The 24,978-nt window shown below is 35.3% G+C and overlaps 1 protein-coding gene and 1 long non-coding RNA gene across 5 annotated transcripts in view; one reads left to right on the top strand and one right to left on the bottom strand.

The window, feature by feature from the left end:
• LOC105962295 (putative disease resistance RPP8-like protein 4) overlaps nucleotides 1–24,978 on the top strand; it is a 56,912-nt gene that overhangs the window by 29,296 nt on the left and 2,638 nt on the right. Inside the window, exons 2-3 of one of the 4 annotated variants that reach the window (XM_088819160.1) lie at nucleotides 11,028–13,220; nucleotides 13,742–13,995. The exons of 1 other annotated variant lie outside the window; for it this stretch is intronic. In XM_088819160.1, the coding sequence (XP_088675286.1) occupies nucleotides 11,028–13,218 (2,191 nt within the window). In that variant the 3' untranslated portion in view covers nucleotides 13,219–13,220; nucleotides 13,742–13,995. Of the gene's footprint in view, nucleotides 1–11,024; nucleotides 13,221–13,741; nucleotides 13,996–24,978 lie in introns of those variants that run through there. 2 more of the 4 variants (XM_088819156.1, XM_088819166.1) reach the window with 2 other exon arrangements.
• Nucleotides 2,183–3,808, bottom strand: LOC105962294 (uncharacterized). The gene is made up of 2 exons (XR_001173182.2): nucleotides 3,499–3,808; nucleotides 2,183–2,453 (listed from the first exon to the last, which is right to left on the bottom strand). It is a non-coding gene; the product is annotated as an uncharacterized LOC105962294 (long non-coding RNA).

Raw genomic sequence — 24,978 nt, 5'->3', positions numbered from 1 at the left:
TGCATAGGGCTGTCTACATTAAGTTTGAAATATAAAGATTCTTATGCCGCCAACGCCGCCACCAGGGTCGTCTCCACGCGCCGCCACAAGCCGGTGATGCGAGAAGGCAATTCTGAAAAACTGATCTCGGATTTTCTGCGCAGTCCAACGAGAAAATTCGCCATAAATCAACCAGTAATTGGATGGACGTGAATTTGACAGCAGCGTCCGAACTCATTGATCTACAATAACTCAGAAGGAATTGGTGATCCAGTCAATAACCATGGAGATATTGAAGTCGGAGCAGGCCTGTAATTTTAGATCAGAAAACAGGTTGTATCAGTAGGAGTGGGAAATGCAGATTGACGCTTCAAGGGTAAAATCTCGTTTTTCCTAATTAATATATATATAAAATAATTAATTTAAATTAATTGAGATTAATGTATATTAATTTATTATTTAGTCACATGAATCTATATGTTTGATTGTGTGTTTATGTGAATCTTTCGTTGAGCATGTTTATTATGTGATTTAATTTCGCGAGCATGCTATGATGATTTAATTTATGTTATTTAAATTAATTATATATGCGAGCATGTTTGTCGGAGATTGGAAGCGAAAACGTACGCAATTAATTGTAATTGTGTTTGTTTATATAAATAAAATATTTTTATTTGTTTTCCCTCTCGCCATGTATAATCTTATTCCGCTGATGCGAGACTGTTGGGGATCATGCACGCTGCATAATTAAGGTGAATTTTGACTTGGTCTCCATGGTTGGTCTGAATTGGAAGAGGGAATACATTCGGTGGTCGGTACAAAAATATCAGGAAAGACCGAGACCGGTTGATGGAGAATCTCACGCGGCCCTATATGCATTAACCACGGCGCAAGGAAAGGGATGGCCGACGATCACGCTCGAAGGGGACTTTCTACAGGTTATCTTGACACTTTGTTGTGTGTGTGTGTGTGTGTGTGTGGGGGGGGGGGGGGGGGGGGGGGGGGGGGGGGGGGGGTTTGGGGCCTACATCGAGAATTGCTACAGACTAGCTCATCACTTAACTTCCGTGTCTGTTACGTCTTGTAACGAGGGAGATAGCCTCCCGCCTTTTCTGGCTCTTATTGATTAATGAAATCGGTTTTTTACCTCAAAATAAATAAATAAAATAAATTCAGTTAATTAATTAAAAGTAAAAATCAAATAATGATGTGACACAAATTAACAATGTATTTTTCAAAAGACTAAAGAAATTAACTAATTAGGAATACAAAGAGAATAAAGTATAACGTGAAATGTGAACATAGCGAAATCGAATTAAGCGCTTTATAAGAAATAATAAGTAGATGTGAATACATTTGAAACAAAGTTGAGGGAAGAAACTTCTCATGCTTACAACCATAATTAGCAAAACCTGCTAGAGCATGAGCAATACCATTCCCATTCCGATCCGATTTTAGTTCTGAATATTTCAATTGTTTTTCGAAATATATAATATAAGGTTATGATATATTTTGTAATTCCATAATATAATTCATGTTATATTTTATGTGAAAAATATAAATATTGAAGGGTCAAGTAAACTTAAACTTGAAAAAAAAAAGATTAATTGGTACAATAAACTCCTTATTGCATTTTTTTCTTTTCATAAAATCTCTATGGTTTTATTAATTGTATTTTGTTGAACTCTCTGTTGGATTTTCTTGCTTGCCGCAAATATTTGAAAAGGATAGCAAATTATTGTAAAAATTCCCATTGTATCTGAATTTGGAAAGAAAGATTATAAACTAGGAGCTATTTGACAAACACCCCTCATTGAATTTTGACTTCATTATAAATCCATTTTATTAATTGGTATTTGACATATGTCCATTTAATTCAAATTACCCTAAATGCCCATGTTATACTCTCTCTCCAAAATAACTACTCACAAAATCTCAGGCTCATGTTATTTCAGTTTTTTTTCTTATTCTTTTTTTTTTTCCTAGGAAATATATGTTTTTTTTATTTCAATTTAAAACAAAATATTACTTTTATTTTATTTCAGTTTTTTTTATTTAGTTTCTTCTCTTTTCCACCAAGTTTAAAAAATATGGTTTTTAACCCTCAATTTTATTATTATTATTATTATTTAAAAAAAAATCAATTTTTTTTTCTTTTCCACCAGGGTTACGGAAATTAAAATTCATCGGAAACTACTACAAATTTATCGAAAACCACTGTCAAATTACCGTAAAATTCACCGTAAAACTAACGTAATCCACTTTAATATTAATATAACCCACAACAAACTTATCGAAATATACTAAAAACATACGTAATCCACTACTAACACAACTGAAAAAATAACAAAAAAATACGTAAATTCAATATTCGAAAATCCACTATTTGAAACGTAAAACACTACTATGTTCACGAAAAAGTGCAGGACCAGTACACCACCACCAACAAGGCCGACGAGGATCACGAAATCAATCTGGACAAGTTAAAAAATAATTAGCAAATGAAAACTAATTTCCAAAAGCAAACCTTGGTGTCACACCATCGTTGGTGGGAACGAAAATCCAGGAAGTTTTCATAAAAAAATTCTTTCGAACCTACTAATATTGCATAAATCTGTTGAAACGAAAAATGAATGAGCGAACAACAATGAAAACAACTCTTTATAGAAAAACTATATAAACATGAAAACCATTCTATATAAACTGCTATACAAACATGAAAACCACTCTGTATAAATAACTATATAAACATGAAACCACTATGTATAAACAACTATATAAACATGAAAACCACTATGTATAAACATCTATATAAACATGAAAACCACTCTATATAAAAAACTATATAAACATGAAAACCACTCTGCATACTTATCGAAATTCATTATAAATATTAGTGAATTGTAAATGACTCACATATACCAAACTATATATCGAAATTTAAAATTGAAATTAGATCCTACATAACTGTTAAGATTTCATGCTTGAAAACCACTATTGAATCAAATATTTTGTTTCAGAAAACAGAACATACTTATTTTTCATCATCATACGAAATAAACAAAGCACATATTCATGGAGAAAAGATAACGACAACCCCATTTAACTACATATAATACATAATGATCCTCGTCTCCCATTTATAAACAAAAAAAATATCATAAAAATTTCATTAAAAAACCAATTTTTACTAGCCCAAAAATCATCAGAACCGACATGAAAGGATAAAATCTTGTTCGTGATAGAAATACTAGAGTTTTCAGATGAAACCAAATATTCATGGATCAAATCGACATAAACAATATTAGGGAATCCCATAAAATATTTACCAAATACAAGAAATTCAAATTGAAGAACAATAATTATACTCAAAATTAAAGAACATAATTCTAAGTTTCGTACGAACATTACCAATTATCGAAGAAAACAAATTACCCAATTAAAAGTTGAAAGGCTCCGAAAAAACAATTAAAAATATAAACAAGAAAAAATCAAATTTCTCTATTTTTTTCATATTACCCATACATCTCGTTGACCCACCGCAAAACATCGCCGCCTCTTCCTCCGCCGACTGGGAAGATTGAGGTTGCCGCCCTAGAGGATGAAGGAGCTGCGGTGCTGTCGTGGTGGATGATAAGGAGGCAGACGGAGGCGGTCCATCAGAGCGGTGAAGATGGGGAGGCGGTGGAGTGAGAGGTCTCACCCTCGGTGAAGGAACCCGAAATTTGGGGAAATAGATCGATAATGAAGAGAGAGAGAGAGAGAGAGAGAGAGGGGCATAATAGAAGATTAGGGTTTCTAGAGAGGCGGTGGGTGTAACCTTTTGGATGAAGGGATCATATCAAAAAGAGGAATCAATAGTCCAGATCAAAGGTTCTCGAGCATTCCAAGAGATGACCGAGAGAATGGGCTAAGCGCAGATGGGCTTTGTGTTGTTGGGCCGCCTCAAGTGAAGAGGACTAAGGAGGAAATAATTCATTTGGGCCATAAAACCAACAAATCTCCACCCGAAACCAAATTTGAGAACTTAAGACATGAATCATCATTGTCGTTTTTTAATATGTTTGGACATACACTAAGTTTTGTTCATTCATATCAGTTTTGTAATCACAAAGAAAACAGGGTAATCATACATATCAAGCAATTTCACACAGAAAAGCTAACACAGTGATGTGACAGTCATACATTGTTTGAATTATTATATATTTGCTAAGTGACACAGAAAATGTTTAGGATTTTCAAACAAGAACGCAATTTCTCAACATGCAGACACTTGGTGCCCATATCAGAAGGATTGAAGTATGATGAAATCTTTTCAAGATCAATTAACCCTTTTTCCACAATATCTATGATAAAGTAAGACTTCACATCAATATGCTTTGTTCTATAATGGAAAACAAGGTTTTTGCACAGTTGTATTCCAGATTGACTATTAAAATAAACAACTACTTTTTTTTGTTCAGAAATCCAATTTCAAAAATTCAACATTACAACCAAATTGCCTCTTTCAAGGCTTTAGTTGCAACACTGTATTATGTTTCAGTGGTTGACAAGGCTACAATGTTTTGCAATTGTGATTTCCAACTAATGCAAGAAGCACATAATGTGAACATATAAGAGGTAGTGGATTTTATGTTATCTCTGTCTTTAACAAAATTGGAATCAACATTTCCATGGAGTTCAACATCTTCAGAACACTTAGCAAACATAATTTCAGTATTCACAAAACCTTTCACATACTTGAGAAGCCCTTCAGGGCTTCTCCAGTGAGGCATACCAGGATGGCTTGCAAGTGATAAAAAGAAGCAGAGGAGTTTGAGAAAACTCGACTTTGATGCTAGGAAATACAACACATGTTGCTCTATCAACCATACACATAGGAAGGAAAGAAGTTTGATGCCCGCATGTGTATAGCTCAACTGGTTCCGGGATGGTAAGTTGGTGCAAGTCTGATGATCGAATACATACAGCCACATTGGGGGAATTTCAACTCCAATGAGGGTTTTTTCCTTGCGGACACCAAATTCGTGTCTGCTACCCTAACGGGTCCACTACTCCAATTTCAACTCTAATGATTCCTATTTCTAACGCCTTTTCTTTAATGTTCTATTTGAATCAACCCGAACTTTGTTGTTTCCTTTTGTTAACTAAAACTATTTTTCTCTGGATAAGCTGTGAAGCTTTTGAAGAAGCGCATCGAAGTTAAAAAGGACGAGTTTTCGTCAACAGAGATCGAAGCACTATTTGATCCGGGGCCAATTTTAAGAGGAGGCGGAGTCGGTGGTCGCCTTGGGCCTCTCTGATTTTTTTATTTAGGGCCCCTAAATTGTTTTATACCCTTTATATATTAGCATTTATTCAAATATATATATATATATATATATATATATATATATATATGCAAAAAGTACCCCTGTGTAATTCGTATCTGCCAAAAACCCGCAAATGATAAAACAAATAGCAAAAACTCCCCTATGTAAAAATTTAAATAGCTCACTGCACCCACTATAATCTTGGGCATTGACTGAACGTAAGAAGACAAAGATACCCTCCAATAAAATAGTGTAAGATCAGATAACTTAAAATAGGGGGCAAAAGTACAATTTTGGTAAACATGTAAAACTTAAATTAGGGGATTGAATTGCAATTTTCCCACATATTCAATAAAACCAGTCTTCTTCTCCAAAATCCGTCGTTTACCACGGAGATTCCTCATAGAGTCATAAAGCTCTTCTGATAACTCGAACTCGGAATTGCTTACTGCAGCAAGGCTGAGATCATTTGATTCGTTCTTCTTTACTGGTGTTTCTTTGCTCAAGTTTGAACATTATTTTTTGTTCTTAATGAGACAGAGAGGGAGAGGACCTGGTGTGTGTGTATATATATACATACATATATTTTTTATTTTATTTTCAATCCCAAATTTGTAGCACCAAAATTGGGTGATTACTACGAGGAGGCAATGATTGCACAAAAATACAGAGAGATTGTGTTCTTCAATTCTATTTGGAAATCAGAGATATCTTGGAGTTTCATGCTGGATATGTGTGTTCTATTTGTGCAGAAGAAGAGTCTCTCTTCTTCGAAGAGAGAGAAAAGGGAGTGAAGAAAGATGATGGTGGTGGTTTGGGGGGCAGTTATGTCATTTTCATAAGCAAAAATGAACAAAAGAAGACCACACAAGGAGCGAGTGTAACACACATTCTCGTACAAAGGGGTTTTTTGCCTTTGACTTTTTTACACGGGCGATTTTTGCTAGTTTTTTTATCAAGGGGGTTTTTGGCAAATAAGAATTACAAAGGGGTACTTTTTGCACATTACTCATATATATTTATATATATATATATATATATATATATATATATATATATATATATATATATATATATATATATATATATATATATATATATATATATATATATATATATATATATATGGGTTTATTAGGGATAACCCCTTGTTCATATTTTCTAATCAGGTACATCCAATTAATTTTCCCTTTTTGAGATACACCCAAATTTGCCAACTTGGCAAAATATATTATATAATTTCCCTTTAATACCCCTGTTTTATTTTTGAACGACATTTATTTCCTTAACTACGTGATATGAGATTTGCTGATACGTGATTCTAAAATCACGGAATAAATTTACGTGAGATCATTGGCCGTTCTATCAAATCGTGTCTATCAAATCGTGTACAATTTTTTTTTGAAGATTTATCCAGCGTTCCATCGTTTTAATCGCCTTTGAAGATTTCTTCACCATCAAGCGGGTATGAATGCGTCTTTTTTCGCTTTTATTTTCGCTGTATGTACAGGATTGTCGTGTATGGTGGTTAGACATTTTTAAGAGTTGTGTTGATACTTGATTCTATTAAGTAGAACGTTTTTTAACAAAATTACGTCGTCATATATACATCGTTATTTTCGGCGGATGATGTTTGTTTGGAAGAGGATTGACAGAGTTAGAAGAGGATGGTTCACGCAGATCGGAACAGAGTTGTTTTATATAAGTTTCGTAGTTGGTTTATGCAATAATCGGAATAATTGTCCGCTGTGGTCGAGTTCATGTTTTTTATCCCGATCGATAGTTGGTTTATTTGTTTATAACAGCCGATTTAAGTGTGCTGGGTAGTACATTAAAATATAGTTCGTAGTCTTTTTTAATTTAGCGTATGAATTTTGCATTTTAAGTTTATTTTTGATGATATTAATGTATTATCATTCAAATGTCTTTGCAGTCTATTTAATCATTTTTTAGTATTCTGCATTTTTAATTTTGTTTCATGATTTTAGGTTTTTTCGATGGCGAATTTCGTACGGATTTTGTTGAGGTTTGGTGGGTTGGTTGCTATAAAGAGGTGTTTACGATGTAATGGCTCGGTAACTTCGGTTAAGTGTTAAACCGTTGTAATACAGTAGTATACTATTATGAATACCGTATGATACTACCATTATGATTTTATTATACTATTATGAGATTATTAATGTACTAGAGTTTTTTAACTCGACATATTGGTTTGATTGTGTTATGATGTGTTTTATGTATTTTATCAAAACCCTAGATTGAAATTATGAGATTATTAATGTACTATTTTATTGGTTATGTTGGAATACTTTACGTTGGTGTTGTTCTCAATGTTCTTGTCATTTCAGTGGTATATTGTTTGTAACACAATTTCATATCACTACTATAACCGTAATATACTATCATAGCAGATTAATGTACTATATTGAAATTAATAATATGAGCTAATAGCACAGACCCCCCTGTGTTATTTCTAATTGCCAAATAGAACCCTCTGTTAAAATAATTAGCAAGAAGCCCCCTATGTTGTGATTTTCAAAGCACACCGGCCCTTATTTCAAAATTTATTGTTGACTTACGTGAAATGACCCAATTATCCTTATAAAAGAAATATTAAAAAAAAAAGGAAAATAAAAATTGTGCAAAACATTTGCAGCAAAACTCCAAGTATGTGGAGGGGGGTTTCAAGAACTTGGGCGGTGAAGGAGAAGGGGAATTAACCTCTGTAACGGAGGGTGTCAGCAGCAAGGATAGCGGAGGAGGCAGGTGGTGGAAGGAAAAGGATGGGGCGGAGGTGTTGGTGCTGGTGATTCCATGGGGAAGAAGAAGAATTTTGGGGAAGACGTTCTTTTACCTATGTTCTTCTGTTTTTGGAAATTTATGCATTGTTTGATAATGGAGTTTGAAGATGGCACATACAGTGACGATGTGGAGCAGATGGGTTGGCAGCAAACACTGGCGATGTAGAGCAGATTGAAGAAGAGGGCTTTTTCGAAAATCAAAAGGACTGAATTGAAAATTCTAAAAATTTTAATTTGGGGCTTATAAAATATTGGGTTAAAACTATAAATTTCAAAATTTTGAAGTTTATGGGTATGTTTGACTTTTCGTGTCCAAAAACTTATGCCAGCCGCACAATCCGCGATTGGGCATCACGAAAAGCTGTTAAGGGGTTTTTCGACTTTGACTAACTATCACGGGGGGCTCTTTGCTAATTCTTTTAACACAATGGCTTTTTTGGCAATTAGAAATTATACAAGGGTAGTTCTTGCAAAAAACCCTTAATAATATACTATGTGGTTGAATAATACGGGATCCATAGTCGATTAACGAGATCCATAGTCGATTAACGAGATCCATAGTCGAATTAGATCAATAAGATAGTCTATTACATGATATAAGGAAAATTACCCTAATTGATTAGTATTTCAAACAAACATATTATTCAGTTTCCATATATATTATTATTTTTTCATATATATTATTATTTACCCTAATCGTTTTCATATAATAAGGAAAATTGCCCTAATTGATTAGTATTTCAAACAAACATATTATTCATTTTCCATATATATTATTATTTTTCCAATAGTCAATTAAATGAACCCATAGTCGAATTAGATACATGAGATAGTCTATTAAACGATATGAGATAGTCTATTAATTTTAAAACACAAATCCGCCGCCGTCACTTCTCAAATCTAGGGTTTTGATGATTTTTCGGCCCATAGTCGATTAACGAGATCCATAGTAAAATTATACCAGTGGGATAGTCTATTAAATGATATGGGATAGTATATTAATACAGATGTAATTCGACTATGCATCTCGTTAATCAACTATGGGCCGAAGAATTATCAAAACCCTAGATTTGAGTAATCCTAAATTTGAGTAACCCTAGATTGGAGCAGTGACGGCGACGGCGACGGCGGCCAACGACGATATCACTTCTGGTGGATGTCCTGCCCATCAATTGTTGCAATATCACTGATTTAGTGCTCGAATTCGGTATGCGATTATAACAGATCTGCAATTACACAAACGTGATAGTTGATTTAGCCAAAACATATCAACAAATCGATGGATGATAGCGATTCAGCGAGTGGCGACGACGTACCTACGGTGGCTTGGTCGGAGTGCAGAAAAATCGCCGATCCACGGCCGTGCAAATTTCTGGTTTTGGGAGGTTTTGCAGTTTTTTTGATAGTGGGTTTGTGGTGATAGTGTTTTAACGGGAAAATATGGAGAGATTTGATATTATTTCAAAAGGTAAAGTAACGGGATTTGTGGGATTTGATTGAGGGTAATTATGTAATTTAGAAAAGTTTGGGTTTTTATCAAAATGACAAATTTAAGTTTGGGTCTACCCCTATTATTTGAATGTTTAAGGGGGTTATATCTAATAGACCCTATATATATATCATGATTTAGAACCTGTTGTAAAATGGCCTATTTTATTTTATTTTTTTTTTGTTTTGACGATCGTGGTTAATGTAGTAGAGTATAATTGAATATATATCTTTTATTGTCTCATATTTTCTCCAGGCTTTCACACATATGTATATAAAAGAGCAGTACGTGGGAACGAGTTTTGGTGTGCCTTTTATCGAGAGATTTTTTCAAAGAAAATATTTCTGCTCGTTTTTATTTAGCTCTAGACGTGAAGTTTATCCTGTAAGATTAAAGAGCTTAAAAGATCACGGGAGGACATCGACCCGTCAACTCAAAGAAATCAACGTTGAAGGGAGCTTAATCATACGGAGTGGTGGACATACTGCATGGTGAAGATCACAATTTCAAGTATCATACAAGAACGGCGTCAACAAAGAAGGAATCTCTAGTTTTGAATAAGCCCAATTATTGTGCTCGTAAAACTGAAATCAGTTAATTCTTGTTTGCAGGTCCCTTTGAATTAGGATACATTTGTATCTGAATCGCGTAAATAATTGTATCTCGTTTTAATTATATTTTACAAACTGTTACATGTCTTACAACAACAGTATCGAAAAACTGAATGTGACACAAATAATAATAATTACAGGTAAATAAAACTAACATTACCAATTTGTAAGTGTGAGGCAACAAATGAATATTAAATGGGAAGATTCTTCTTGGTGATCAGCTATTGTCATGACACAGCTGTAATGCTATTGTTAAACCCCAAAAATGGCGGTAGTTGTTCTTAACAAATATTTAAATACATTAGAAAATAAAGAGAAATCAACAAATATTTAAATTTTAACAAAAATAATGCAAATATTAGTAGTTCCTTTCCTTTTATATTTCTTTTGCAAGAGAAGAGCCAAAATTTCAAACTCCAAAAGTGATCCCAAGAAAAGTACTTTCTCTCTCTCTCACACGCACACAGAGAGAGAAAGAGAGGTGTTAGTGCGAAATGGGTTCTTATGCTGCTGTAATATCCCTTTACCAGACACTGAATCGCATTTCCGCATCCGATGATTTTCTTTCTAAATCAGACAAGAATCTTATCCTTGATGAAATGGATTCAGTTGTTGAAAAAATGGGGCTGATTCCCAGCAGCAAGATAGTTGTTGCAGCATCTTATGAAAGACGAGTGATAGATGCTCTCCAAATATTCCAAGATGTTATCCACTCCCACTTGTCTGATCCAGATCATCATGACATTCGTTTTGCTTCGTCGCTCGGAATAGTCAAAGAAGAAATTGCATCGTTTCACACAGCAACTGATGAAGAAGAACAGAGCTGCAGCAGCAGCAGGTATTCTAATTTTGCTTCTTCATATTATAATACTTGGAATCAACAACAGAATCTTCTCGTGGGATTCGATGACCAAATTAAAGAATGGTTTTTCGATCCCAATTCCCATGACATAGTTAAATCAGTTGTGGGCATGACCGGAATCGGTAAGACTAGTCTTGTTCAACAATTTTACAACGACCCGGTTGTTATACAAGAGTTCGAAGCTCGTTTATTTCTGCACATCGGCCCAGGCTATACTCGATGGAAAGATATTATGCTGCTTGTTCTTGGTGAACTTGGCTTCGTCATCCCTTCTAGGGATGATAAACTAGACACGGCTTATTTGAAGAATCAATTTTCAGAGGCTTTATCTACTCAAAAGTATCTAATTGTCTTAGATGATGTATGGGCTGACGACACTGATCTAGTACCTCGTGGTTTTCCAGAAAACAAAAAAGGAAGTCGCATCATCGTCATATCGCAGATCCAAAGATTATACGACTTCATTTATACAGACGAGTCTATTATATTACCGTTTCTCAACGACGACGACAGTTGGAAACTACTTCATCAGACCGCATTTAGTAATACAGAGGAGAAGTGCAGTCGAGAACTTGAGAAAATTGGGAAGAAGATTGCCAAGAACTGTGAAGGACTCCCTGCAGCAATTATACAGGTTGAAGAGAATCTACGTGGAAAATCTTTTGAAGAATGGAAGACGTTATCAGAAAAAGAAGATCCACTCGTCATCACAAGATATGACGATACGCCACTCTCAAAAGCACTATTTTTTAGTTACATGATGTTGCCTCAGAATTTAAAGCCATACTTTCAGTATATAGGTGTGTTCCCAAAACATTATGGGATTTCTCGATCAAAGCTCATTAAATTATGGGTGGCTGAGGGCTTTCTGGATACATACCCGGGGTTTGAAGAATCAGCCGGAGACACCTTGGATCTACTTATTCGGCATAGTGTTATTTTGAGAGAAAAGCAGGCCTCTGTCAATATGTCTAGATTTAAGAGCTGTAGACTGCATTTCACCTTTCGAAGTCTATGTGTTAGTGAAGCTAAGAGTGAAAAGTTTTTCCATATCCTGAAAAAATACACCGATTGTACTCCAGAGAACATCATAAGGCAGCAGCGTTTGTGCGTCCACAATAATGTTGTTCTTGCTTTAACACAAGTTCATGAATGGATGGAATCAGTTCCGAATGCACGATCTTTTCTGTGTTTCGGTCCAAAACAGCAATATCCAGTATTGTTGCCCCTGTGTTTTAGATTGCTCAAGGTACTAGATGCACTTGCAATCCGCTTCTACGAGTTCCCACATCAACTACTTGCATTACTTCACTTGAGGTATCTTTCCATCACGTGTGATAGAGAGCTCCCCAACTCCATATCCACACTTCGGAACCTCAAGGTATTGATTTTCACTCGGTATCATAACATCAAATTGACGAATAATGGTCCAGTTTATCTGCCTATAGATATCTGGAACATGCATAAACTGAGGCAACTTTATTGCAAGGGCTTCGACCTCCCGCCTCCTCCTTCAAATGATTCTCATCTTGTGCTTGAGAAGCTTCTAACAGTCTCAGGTGTGAGTGTTCACAGTTGTATCACAGAGGTGCTTTCAAGAATCCCCAATTTGAACAGAATAGCCGTTCAGATTGAGTCAGCACACGACTCAACCGAAACCTTCAATTTTTTCAATCATGTTGCGTCTCTCTTCGAGGAATTTGAGTCATTCAAATGTGTCGTTGTAAATCCAAATCTGAGCTCTCAAATTGTTCGTTCAGTTCCGAACTTTCCTATGAACATTAGGAAGATAAGCCTGAGTGGATGTGGATTGCCTTGGGAGAATATGGAAATTATTGCTTCATTACCGAATCTTATAGTGCTCAAACTGCGATGGTATGCCTTTTGCGGCCCTCTGTGGAAAACCAGAACAGGACAGTTCCCCAGGCTGGAGTTCTTGCTGCTGGAAGACTTGGATATAGAGAACTTGGAATTTGACCGTCGATACTTAAGGTGGGTGATTGTTAGGCATTGCTATAAATTGGAAAACATCTCGAATCAATTCGAGTACACCAAACTACTAGAGGTAGATGATTGCAGCCCATCCTTTATGAAGAAAATGCGCGAGTGGCGATCCATTTTTCGTACAAAAGCTAAAATACGTTCTTCAAGTACTGATCTATAAAGGTAATTAATGCTCGTCAAATCTATGTGAATTTTTTTTATGGTCAATTCAATGGTAATATTTAGATGATCATATCCTATCAATTTCTCCAACTTTGACTAGGACTATATTTATCTTTCTTTTTTTGTCAACACGAAAGTACTCTATTACAAAAAAGAGTATTGGCCTTTATAATAAATTTTCTTGGTTTAGAAAACTAGCAAAAACTACTGCATTCTATTTCACTGACCTGCAGTCTCTTCAAAGTGTTTCGAACCATTGAGCCTTTGAAACTCGAAAGAACGAAGATGTATACTCTAAAGAGTGATACCAAAACATCAGTGGCGTTTTAGTTATATTGTATCTTTCATCCTATAAACATTTTTCAGTTCATTAACCATTATATATCTACCAGAGCAATTCTGTGTTGATTTTCAACTTAGCTGCACGGTGAATTTTGCTATTTCCTCGGTGAATTTTTGGTAAGCTTGATCCTTGAAAACATTGAAGAGAGGTTTTGATTGATTTTTCTGTATCTGTGCAGGATTATAATAAATTCCAAATGGCTAATCGTGTGTTGCTCGGCGATTGAAAAGCCTCAACTATTCAAATGAAGATGAAGATTCCTATAAGGCAAGTGTGGCAAAATTTCAAAGCTTTCATAAAATTGTTTATTATTTGATATTTTCCTGTTTTTGTAAACTTTTTTTTTTTTTTATTTTGGGTGATCATTGAAACTTATGTTTTGGATATTTGCTTGATTTATTCGTGAGGCCATTCTTATAACGTAAAAGGTAATTAATTTTACATAATTTTTACTTTTGCAATGGCTGGAAATAAAAAAAAGTGTGATGGATTGAGTATATCAAATGATTGTTGAATGTGAGATGTACCTCCCTGTAAGTTGTTAATGAATATGGTTAAGGTATGAAAGCTCATTTCAAGCTCAAGTTCAACTCGTAACTCGACTACAACAAAAATTCTAAAATATGTATAAAAAGAATTAGGTTACTCAAGACCAAGACATATGTGTATTTATATATTTATTATTTTTTTCTAAAACTCATGAATGAAAATTTCCAGAAAGCTTAACAAAATTCAGTTATACTCATTGTGTTAAAGATTCAATCTAGAGAATCTAGAATGTGCTATGGATTCGTGCGCTCGATTGATTGGGTAAAGGAAGCAGAGTATAATACCGCTTTGTCAACAAGACAGGGTAATTTTGTTTGGATATATAAGTTTCTTTCTTTCTTTTTCTGAACGGAGGACATATTTGTAATCAACGTCTCTAAATTTTGAGCTAATCTCTGAATTTATATAATGAATTTAGAATTTTGTTTACATTTTTGCACGAGCTCTATTACGGTACATGCAGTGGCGAGTCCACTGATACGCGTAAAACCTACGTAAATAACCGCAAGTGTACAGTATCGCGTTTTGTAGAATAGTGAATTCCAGATATCGATCCACAGGGAATTAAGTTCCTAAATCTACCAAGTACCGTAATTATACTATCCTAAACTGTATCTAGACGGGAGAAAAAGATGGGAGATGACATGAAGCCAAAAGGAAACAAAAATAATGAAAACAACGGTCCGCCAGTATACGCGAGGAATTCCAACGTGTGATGGCTTCTAGGGTAAAATCCACCAGTGTACTATCGATAAAGATCTACAAATCGAAATCTATTGTCAATTCTATGTTCGCTAACCCAGACACTAAAGTACCCTAACCCCCGTCTCCAGTGTAGTTAGAGTCTACCCACAGGTCCGACGTCTCCGTTCAGAACCTGATATTAAGAGAGCATTTAGGTCAAGTCCTTAAGGGCTACCCGAGGTGCATCACGTCTCCGTTTCCACAACCCGAGCTATGTTTTCCTAAAATCAAACGAGAAATCCTCTCTCGAGTTCATTCCCATTTAGAATCAATTCAACTGTTGGCCAAACAATCGAAAGCATTTAATACATGAAAACATAAACAGAATCAAAGAACGACAAAAAGATCACAGATCTGGAAATCAAAATCAATATATACAAGGTTTCATTTCCCTAAAAGAAAATGCTTAGTTCATTACAAACATAGCATCAAAATGAAGAACACGAGAAATTATAAACTAAACGTAAAGAAAAGCTTATGAAAAACCCGAGTCGAAACCCTCGTCGAAGCTTCCCGCGAAGAACTGGCGAGAACCGAAGAGAAAACCGAAGAAGAAGTCGAGAGATAATCGAGAGTTAATCGAGATATCGAAAAATGAAAATGAGACCTTCTATTTATAGTGAAAAATCAAAGAAAAATATCTAGTCTCGATTTCTGTGCCCAGATCGCGATCTGGGCTTCTTGGATCGCGATCTGGCAACTTTGAAAACTGTGAACCGCCTTCCCAGATCGCGATCCAGGAAGTGCGGATCGCGATCTGCCCCAATTTCTCGCTGCTACTGGAATTCGCCACCAGATCGCGATCCGGTGATTCTGGATCGCGATCTGGCCTCTGCATCAACTTCAAACACTTTTTTCACCATTTTTCAGCCCGAATTCGACAATTGTGCATTTCACAAAAGTTGTAGCCCTTGAAGTTAGCTTTCTAAATCCACTTGAATCAGCCCAATCGGAGGTCGTATGAAGAAGTTATGCTTGAAATACCAAACACTGCCACAATCCGCGAGAATGCACTTTTGCACGTGTTTGGTTTGATTCTCGGCTTCGCTTCCAAAATCGTCTCGAATCGGAAAAAATAGCTTATCTTTACCTAAAATATAAATAAAACAAAAACAACATAATATATACAAATAAAGCCGAAAACTCGGACGAATGAAGACCAAAACACGAAGATTAGATAAGTAAAAGTTGTGCAAAACGAACACTTATCACACCCTCAAACTTAGATCTTTACTCGTCCCGAGTAAATCAAAACAAAACTATGACACAAAAAAAAACGACAAACGAAAGAAAAACTAAACCTAGGCCACTAACGTAGGGAATCACGATTGCATTTAGCGTATGCAACAAGCCTTTGAACCCCTGGGTACCACCAAAGGACGAGTTGTGTCTCGTGAGGGTTTTCAGACAACACACCCACAAAGTTGCCGGATTGGTCAAAGCATTGCAATTAATTCCAAAGATGAAACGAGCTAGATAACCTAAAATCTTAGAATGGCATACAGCTTAAGGTATTCGACTTTCTTACCGACGCAATTAGTTGTTTCTACACCAAAATGAAAGATAGACTCAAGAATCCGTAATTAAACAATAAACACAATTATCGAGGGTTTTGAGTAGAAATGTGGGTGAAAAGTAAGTTTTGATTCAGAGATTCAAAAACTCGAGTTGGGCATAAGTAGGTCTATTTATTCAATTAAAAGAAATGACAACTACAATATTTTTGGTGATTTTCATCACAACTTTTTCCTTTTTTCATTTGTTTTGAAACGGGCATAATCGTGACTCGTGCAAGGCTCGACACCACTGTGTTATCTCCCTGACCCATTTATCGAACTTTAGTCCAAGAAACCCCCAAGCTTGACAACTCGAAAGACTTAGGCGACGAGGTGCACCCAACGGGTTAAGCTCGAGTCAGAAAGGCGGGGAAATCAGAGCGTGAATCACAACAATACCACAAATTATTATTTTTCTCTTTTTTTTTTTTTTTTTTTTTTTTTTTTTTTTTTTTTTTTTTTTAAAACAAAAAACATAAAAGAAAAACGTAAAGACCATTGATAGAACTTTTAGCCAACAACTGCAAATCGTGAACACATAATTCAATTCTAACTCGCCCCCCAAACCTCAGACTATTATACCCCTCAGAAAAGTGCGCTCAAGCTTAATCGGAAAGGATTCGAAAGGCTATCCACACAAGTTGCAAAAACGCAGTCGGAAGGTTCATCTATAATTAGCCGGTTATCCATAATTTCAATTTTAAAATCAACTAGCCCATCTACTAATTCATTAATTGCTTTGCTTCTATAGAATCCGGAAATGCAACTTACACTCGATCCTAAATGAAATGCATGTGACAAACATAACACAATTACGGAAATCGAAATACATAAATGAAACTAAATTATATGATATGCATGCAAAAGACCAAATCAAAATAAGCTGAATTCCCCCCCAAACTTAAATCATGCATTGCCCTCAATGCGAAAATAAAAGAAATGAGAAAGAAATACGCCCTGAACAGTCGTGCCGCAGATTGATCAGTGTTCTACGGTTGCGAAAGTGTTCTTTGGTTGCATGGGGTGCCGTCAATTTTGGCACCGAGGGCGAATTGCCGGAATTGCCTAGACTTCCCGACTTCTTACTCTTCTTTCCTTGGGGACGAGATACCGGCAAAAATCAAGAAAAATGGGTGAAATCTAGCTTTAAACCAAAAAATACAAAAATAAAAGAAAACAAACAAAATAAATGACGAAAAATAAATAATGGGTTGCCTCCCATCCAGCGCCTGTTTTACTGTCGACGGCTCGACACAATTTGGACGGATTATGTCCAATCCAAAGCCTTGTAGATTGCGCATCCATCCATCAGTCTTGATACATACTTTGCAATCATATCATGGATTAGATTGCAATCTTGTAATGACCATCCCAACCCATGGTACTTTTCGTTTGCTTGGGAAATCAGTCGGTAGGAGACTAGGATGGGTTGCTTGCCTACCGATCTCTCAAACTCGTATACAAGATACTCGAGCTTTGGAGAAAGCTCTACCTCAAATTTGAAACTCGTCTCCTCGCTCACACTCAAATCCGGAGTAGCAATATGGATAGGCTTTAGTTCGTCAAGTTCCTCTACCATCATCTTCATCCCACTCTCATCACACGCAAAAGTATCTACAGAACTGGGATGAATAATTCCCTCAAGGTGCTCAACCTCATCGTTCATATGAAAATCTGTAAATACCTCGTTGTCTTCATATAGGATGGTCGGATGTGGTTTGTGAATGTGACATCTCTGAAAATTTTCGAAAATATTTGCCAGAAAGTGGAGTTCGTCTTGTAAATAGCACAAGTGCTCATTTGTTTGTGCAATTCCATTTTCTGGGTTCAGCTTACAATGTCTTTCAATATCCTCCAACTCATGTTGAATGTAATCAGCTCTGGATTGAATCTTGTAAAGAGAGATATCATAAATCGAGGCCATCAATGTATACAAATCTGCTAACAAAAAAATAAAAAAAAATCAAAAGAAAAAAAAATGTCTAAAGTAAAGCAAGGATAGTTGGTAACGATATTAGTAAATTCAAGATTAACTAATTCCCCGGCAACGGCGCCAAAAACTTGATACGCGTAAAACCTACGTATAAATAACCGCAAGTGTACAGTATCGCGTTTTGTAGAATAGTGAATTCCAGATATCGATCCACAGGGAATTAAGTTCCTAAATCTACCAAGTACCGTAATTATACTATCCTAAACTGTATCTAGACGGGAGAAAAAGATGGGAGATGACATGAAGCCAAAAGGAAACAAAAATAATGAAAACAACGGTCCGCCAGTATACGCGAGGAATTCCAACGTGTGATGGCTTCTAGGGTAAAATCCACCAGTGTACTATCGATAAAGATCTACAAATCGAAATCTATTGTCAATTCTATGTTCGCTAACCCAGACACTAAAGTACCCTAACCCCCGTCTCCAGTGTAGTTAGAGTCTACCCACAGGTCCGACGTCTCCGTTCAGACCCTGATATTAAGAGAGCATTTAGGTCAAGTCCTTAAGGGCTACCCGAGGTGCATCACGTCTCCGTTTCCACAACCCGAGCTATGTTTTCCTAAAATCAAACGAGAAATCCTCTCTCGAGTTCATTCCCATTTAGAATCAATTCAACTGTTGGCCAAACAATCGAAAGCATTTAATACATGAAAACATAAACATAATCAAAGAACGACAAAAAGATCACAGATCTGGAAATCAAAATCAATATATACAAGGTTTCATTTCCCTAAAAGAAAATGCTTAGTTCATTACAAACATAGCATCAAAATGAAGAACACGAGAAATTATAAACTAAACGTAAAGAAAAGCTTATGAAAAACCCGAGTCGAAACCCTCGTCGAAGCTTCCCGCGAAGAACTGGCGAGAACCGAAGAGAAAACCGAAGAAGAAGTCGAGAGATAATCGAGAGTTAATCGAGATATCGAAAAATGAAAATGAGACCTTCTATTTATAGTGAAAAATCAAAGAAAAATATCTAGTCTCGATTTCTGTGCCCAGATCGCGATCTGGGCTTCTTGGATCGCGATCTGGCAACTTTGAAAACTGTGAACCGCCTTCCCAGATCGCGATCCAGGAAGTGCGGATCGCGATCTGCCCCAATTTCTCGCTGCTACTGGAATTCGCCACCAGATCGCGATCCGGTGATTCTGGATCGCGATCTGGCCTCTGCATCAACTTCAAACACTTTTTTCACCATTTTTCAGCCCGAATTCGACAATTGTGCATTTCACAAAAGTTGTAGCCCTTGAAGTTAGCTTTCTAAATCCACTTGAATCAGCCCAATCGGAGGTCGTATGAAGAAGTTATGCTTGAAATACCAAACACTGCCACAATCCGCGAGAATGCACTTTTGCACGTGTTTGGTTTGATTCTCGGCTTCGCTTCCAAAATCGTCTCGAATCGGAAAAAATAGCTTATCTTTACCTAAAATATAAATAAAAAAAAAACAACATAATATATACAAATAAAGCCGAAAACTCGGACGAATGAAGACCAAAACACGAAGATTAGATAAGTAAAAGTTGTGCAAAACGAACACTTATCATCCACCCCTTTGGGAAGGTGGACTCAAGGGCCCAAGGCCAACCTTAAATTACTAAAATTTACCCCATATTATACATATATATATCTATTAAGTCCACCCAATATTTATTAATTAGCCTACCCAAAATTCAAATTAATGCAAAACAAAGCCCCAGTTATTATTAATTAGTCTACCAAAAATTCAAAATTATGCAAAAAAGCCCTTTTTTTCTTCCCTTTTTCTTTTCCTATTTTTTGATTGTCACAAAAAAGTCCTAAATTTTTTCAGGTACAAATTTATATTTCGTATATATCTTATGCAGGGATAATTACCCTTTTGGTCCCTATACTTACCACCCAAAATGATTTTTGTCCTCAAACATTTTATGTCACGGTTTTTGTCCTCAAACTTAACAATTTTTAACAATTTTGGTTCGTCCGTTAGATTTGATGTTAAGTTGGATGGAGTCAGTCACATGCGCCTCACATAACATCCATTTGGCAGACAAAACATGAGCTGGAAGACAGCTAATCACTCCTCATTCTCTCTCCCCTAATTTCGTAACCCGGTAAATGATTTTTTTATTTATTATTATGGTCTCATGTCCAGAACTGTGAAATATATATAGATCAACAGATAGAAAGAGAGAGAAAACCATGTGTATAAATTTGACGTGCAATTTTTGATAACATATCCCTAACTGCATCGAATATGCTCAATCAACTATTTATTTGGTGGATGATAAAACTGAATAAATGAATTGAAAAGAAATTTCACATCACTTCCATTTCATACTCTACTCTACCAAAAATAAAAAAATGTTAGATTTTATTGGAAACAAAATTAATATTAAAAAAAAGGGAGAGAACCAACGAATAGAAGAAACAAATGCATTTTCATCAAATGAGTTGCGGAAAATTTCCTATCCAACCAGGTTGATGAAATAAATGTGTATAAATCAAACTTGCAATGTCTTGTCAAGAATCTTAATCCATGGTCCAAGATGACTGTTTTGAGGTGAATTTGGGGGTTTACATAGGGTTTTGGGTTAGGTAATGGGGACTAATCCGTGTCTTCCAGCTCATTTTTTGTTTGTCAAATGGACGTCACGTGAGGCGCACGTGACGGTCCCATCCAACTTAACAGCCAAATTTGATGCCGAACTAAAATTATTAAAAAGTGGCAAGTTTGAAGACCAAAATTGTGGCCAAAATGTGTAAGGACAAATCGTTTTATGTGTTAAGTATAGGGACAAAAAGTGTAATTATCCCTCTTATGTATAAAAGAAAAAAATGGTGTTTTTTTTGGGGTTAAAATATCATATTACACATTAGAGATAATTCTCATTAGGCAATTAAGTGATAATTATATTTACTGAAATGATTTATGAAGGATTAAAATTACGAATACCGTTCATTTATTTCTTGACTTTCTCTCTCAAAAACCACCAAAACCCCCAAAAGCCCCAAAACTCAAAAAACCCACAACAATTCTCACTAATCCACCTAAATCCGTAAATCTCTTTAAAATTAAAGGTAATTTCTCATTTAAATTAGTCATATGCATTTAATTTGTGGTTAATTTGGTGTTAATCATGTGAAAACCCCCAATAAATCGCGTTTTGGGGGGTTATTTTGCTGATATTGCGCAATTTCCACTCCCAAAACAAGCGTGTGAAATTCGTTTACACGCCCAAAATGGGCGTGAAAACTATTTTGGGGGTGGAAATGGAGGGAGGACGCCTGGTTTAGGCGTGGACCGGAGGTTTGGGCGCCCGGTCCAAGCATGCAAACCCCTGACCGGCACATGGACCGGTCGTCCGGTTCGGTATCTATTTTTTTTATGAAATTTATTCAGTTAATTAAAATATTTTGTTTTTATTTCATTCATTAGCTAATTAATTTGTATTATCGACACTACTACGTATTTTTAGGGTTTTTTTTAATTATCGATATACTGCTATTTGTTCGTATATGTTTTTTTTTTAATTATGGCCGGATTACTATTTATTTTATGTTTTTTTTTTTATTTTACATAAGCATCAAACAAATATATTACATAGCATCAAACAACACAGAACTACATGAAAAGAAAATACATCAACAATTGTTTAGAATGGGAATAAACATCAAACAATACAAGAACTACATAAATAGAAAATACATCAACAATTGTTTAGAATGGGAATAAACGTCAAACAATACAAGAACTACATACAAAGAAAATACATCAACTACTGTTTATATTGTCTCACGCACGACGTCTACCCCGCCAATGCATTGTCAAAATCTATAAACTTATCCCTCGAGTTATATAATTCCGTTACTATAAAATGCTCACTATGATCAACTTCAAACATAAAAGAATTTTGTTGCTCTTCCTGAAATAACTACGAAACAAAATAACGTTAAAAGAGTATTAGAAAATAAAACTGCAAAGGTGGTTGGTGCCCAAATGGGGCGCGAAAAACAGTGTTGCGCGCCCAAACCGGGCATGAAAAGGCCGACTGGGCGCCCACTTTGGGCGTGGATTGGTCTTTTCTGCGTCCAGTTGGGTGTGAATCATTTTTCAGCACCCATTTTGGTCGTGAGTCACGTTTTCCCGATTTATAGAACAAAAACGAACAAATTTTACCTCATTGGATTGTGTATCTCGATCCTCATCCGATGCACTCATTTTCCTTTGTTAATCACTACAATAAGATGGGTTTCGGGACGATTTCTTATATAAAAGCTTTAGAGAAATTTTTGTTAGAGAGAGAGAAAGAGAGGTAGAGTGAATTATTGTAAACCCTTATTCATAAAAATGCTACCACAAATATCAAGTCCCTAGTATTTATGGAGGTAATGTCTTTATATAAATTTGAGCCCAATTTCATGGTCATTCCTTGAGATTTAATGACATCATTGATTTACAGTTAATTGAGGCCTGTTATGGATGATAAAGAAGAAGATTCGTCAAACTTCTATCTTAACATGGATAAGATAAATATACAACCATATTACATCAATTACATAAAGTTAAATTAATAAATATGGGGAAAAAAGTTTATAGATGAAGGTTTATCACTAATACATATAGCAGAACATCATCAAAATGAATTGAAATCTTAATTTTGTCGTTTAAATTAAACTTTACCCTTTGTTAATTTTACTCCGTTCACGTGCATCGCACATGACAAAAATCTAGTATTTATAAGATAAATATAACAAAAATAAGTACATTTAAACTACAATAGAAGACATACAAAGGTACGTTTAATGCAAGAATATTGAACAAAAAATTCCACCAAATAGGTTGTCCATATGGAGAGGACAAGGCTCTAGAAATTCACATACGTTAAATATTTGACTCTATCCAAAGACTAAACAAGGAAAAACTATTTATATTAAATTAAACATTAACTTCCAAATAATTAAATAGAATTTCCGAATTAGGAGTAGTGAGGAAACCCTAACTACGATCCGCTCTTGAAGCAACTGTTGAACGAGAAAAAATAGAAGGAAGGCGGTGGAGAAAAGAGTTAAGGTAAAAAAAAAAAAAAAAAAAACAACAGTGAAGAGCAACGGCGGAGATGGGAGGAATGAAATCGCCGACAAAGATCTGCTCGGCGGCTCTACATCCGGTCGTCGGAACCTAATCTCGTCGTTAGAAAATATCGATCGAAAGAGAAGGATAGAAAACTAGTGTGGCTAGAGTTAAAAGGTGTTGGATATGAGTTTGGTGAGGGGTATAATCGTACTATATAATATAAATTCAAATTCAGGATTTATCACAAAAAAAAAGGGTCTATACTAAATGCAAAAGTCATTTAGAGAAGTTTTCTCAAATAATCCCTTAATAGAATTGTCATTAATTGGATAATGTTTTATATAAAATGGATAATTAGTGAAAACCCCCTAATTCATTTACTTATATCACGATGGATATAACCTCATTTTTATTAGTGAGAACCCCTTAATTATTTAATTAAATTAATATTAATACAATTATTAAGTGTTATACCTATATTATCCCTAATTACCAAATCTTATATTTACAAACCCAAGCCACATTGTCTGCAACAAACCGCCGTTCTCTAATCCCCATCATGTCTTTTCTTCTTTTCTCGAACTGAAATTCAGTAGTATCGGCTGGGATGGCGGCGGCGGTGAAGGTGACGAAGGCGGCTCTGCATCTCAACAACGACGAGGAAGACCCCCTTCTCTTTTTTCTCAAATTGGGGATCCGACTGGGGGGCGCGAGCAAGGAGAGGATGAAGCCGGCTCCAGATCTCGATAACGACAAGGCGCCGCCGCCAAATCTAGGACGAACAGTGGCCTTTCTGGTCTCCCCCCTTCCTTTCCGAGGGATGAGCAAATCTGCTGGTATTTTTTTTTTTTTTTTTTTGTTCTTTGATTTTTGGAAGCATTCCTGCAATCCTCGTCGGAAGACCACCTCCACCACAGTTGTAATGGAATAGATAGACCTCGAGGAGTAGGTATTGTTTGGGAGGCTCGTTTGTTGAAATTGTGTTCGTGTTACTTAAAAGATATAGTAGTTTTCGTTACGGTTGTAGTTGGTTTCAATAATAGTCGTTTTTGTTGGAATTTTTGTGGGTTTTTTTGCTTTTGTTTTTGTTGATTTCAATAATTTGTAGTTGATTCAATGTAGCTGTTTTCGTATAGCAATATATTTATTTTTGTACAACAATATTATTGTTTTCATAACTTTTTAGTTGGCTTGAATAAATAGTTGATTTAACAAACAGTTGTTTTGGAGATGTTTTGATTAAATAATCAGTTAATCTTACAATGGAAATAATATAATATATAATTAATTAATAAATTGTGAAACTGATGTACCATTGTTTTAATACCAATTTTTTAAATAACAATCGTTTAATAATAGTTGTTTTATTGACATATAGTTATTTTAACTGAAAACTAAAAAATATAGAAAAGGAATATTTAGATAAAAATATTAAAAAAATTAAAAAAATATATATATATTTTTTAAAATTATTCTTTTTTACAGAAGAAATAAATAAAAAAACGAAAATTA

Source organism: Erythranthe guttata, chromosome 1 (genome assembly GCF_056151865.1).
Source record: "Erythranthe guttata isolate IM_541 chromosome 1, IM_541, whole genome shotgun sequence".
Classification (NCBI taxonomy): domain Eukaryota; kingdom Viridiplantae; phylum Streptophyta; class Magnoliopsida; order Lamiales; family Phrymaceae; genus Erythranthe; species Erythranthe guttata.
The sequence above is the reverse complement of the archived record's forward strand: the minus strand, read 5'-3'. Positions and strand labels throughout refer to the sequence as shown.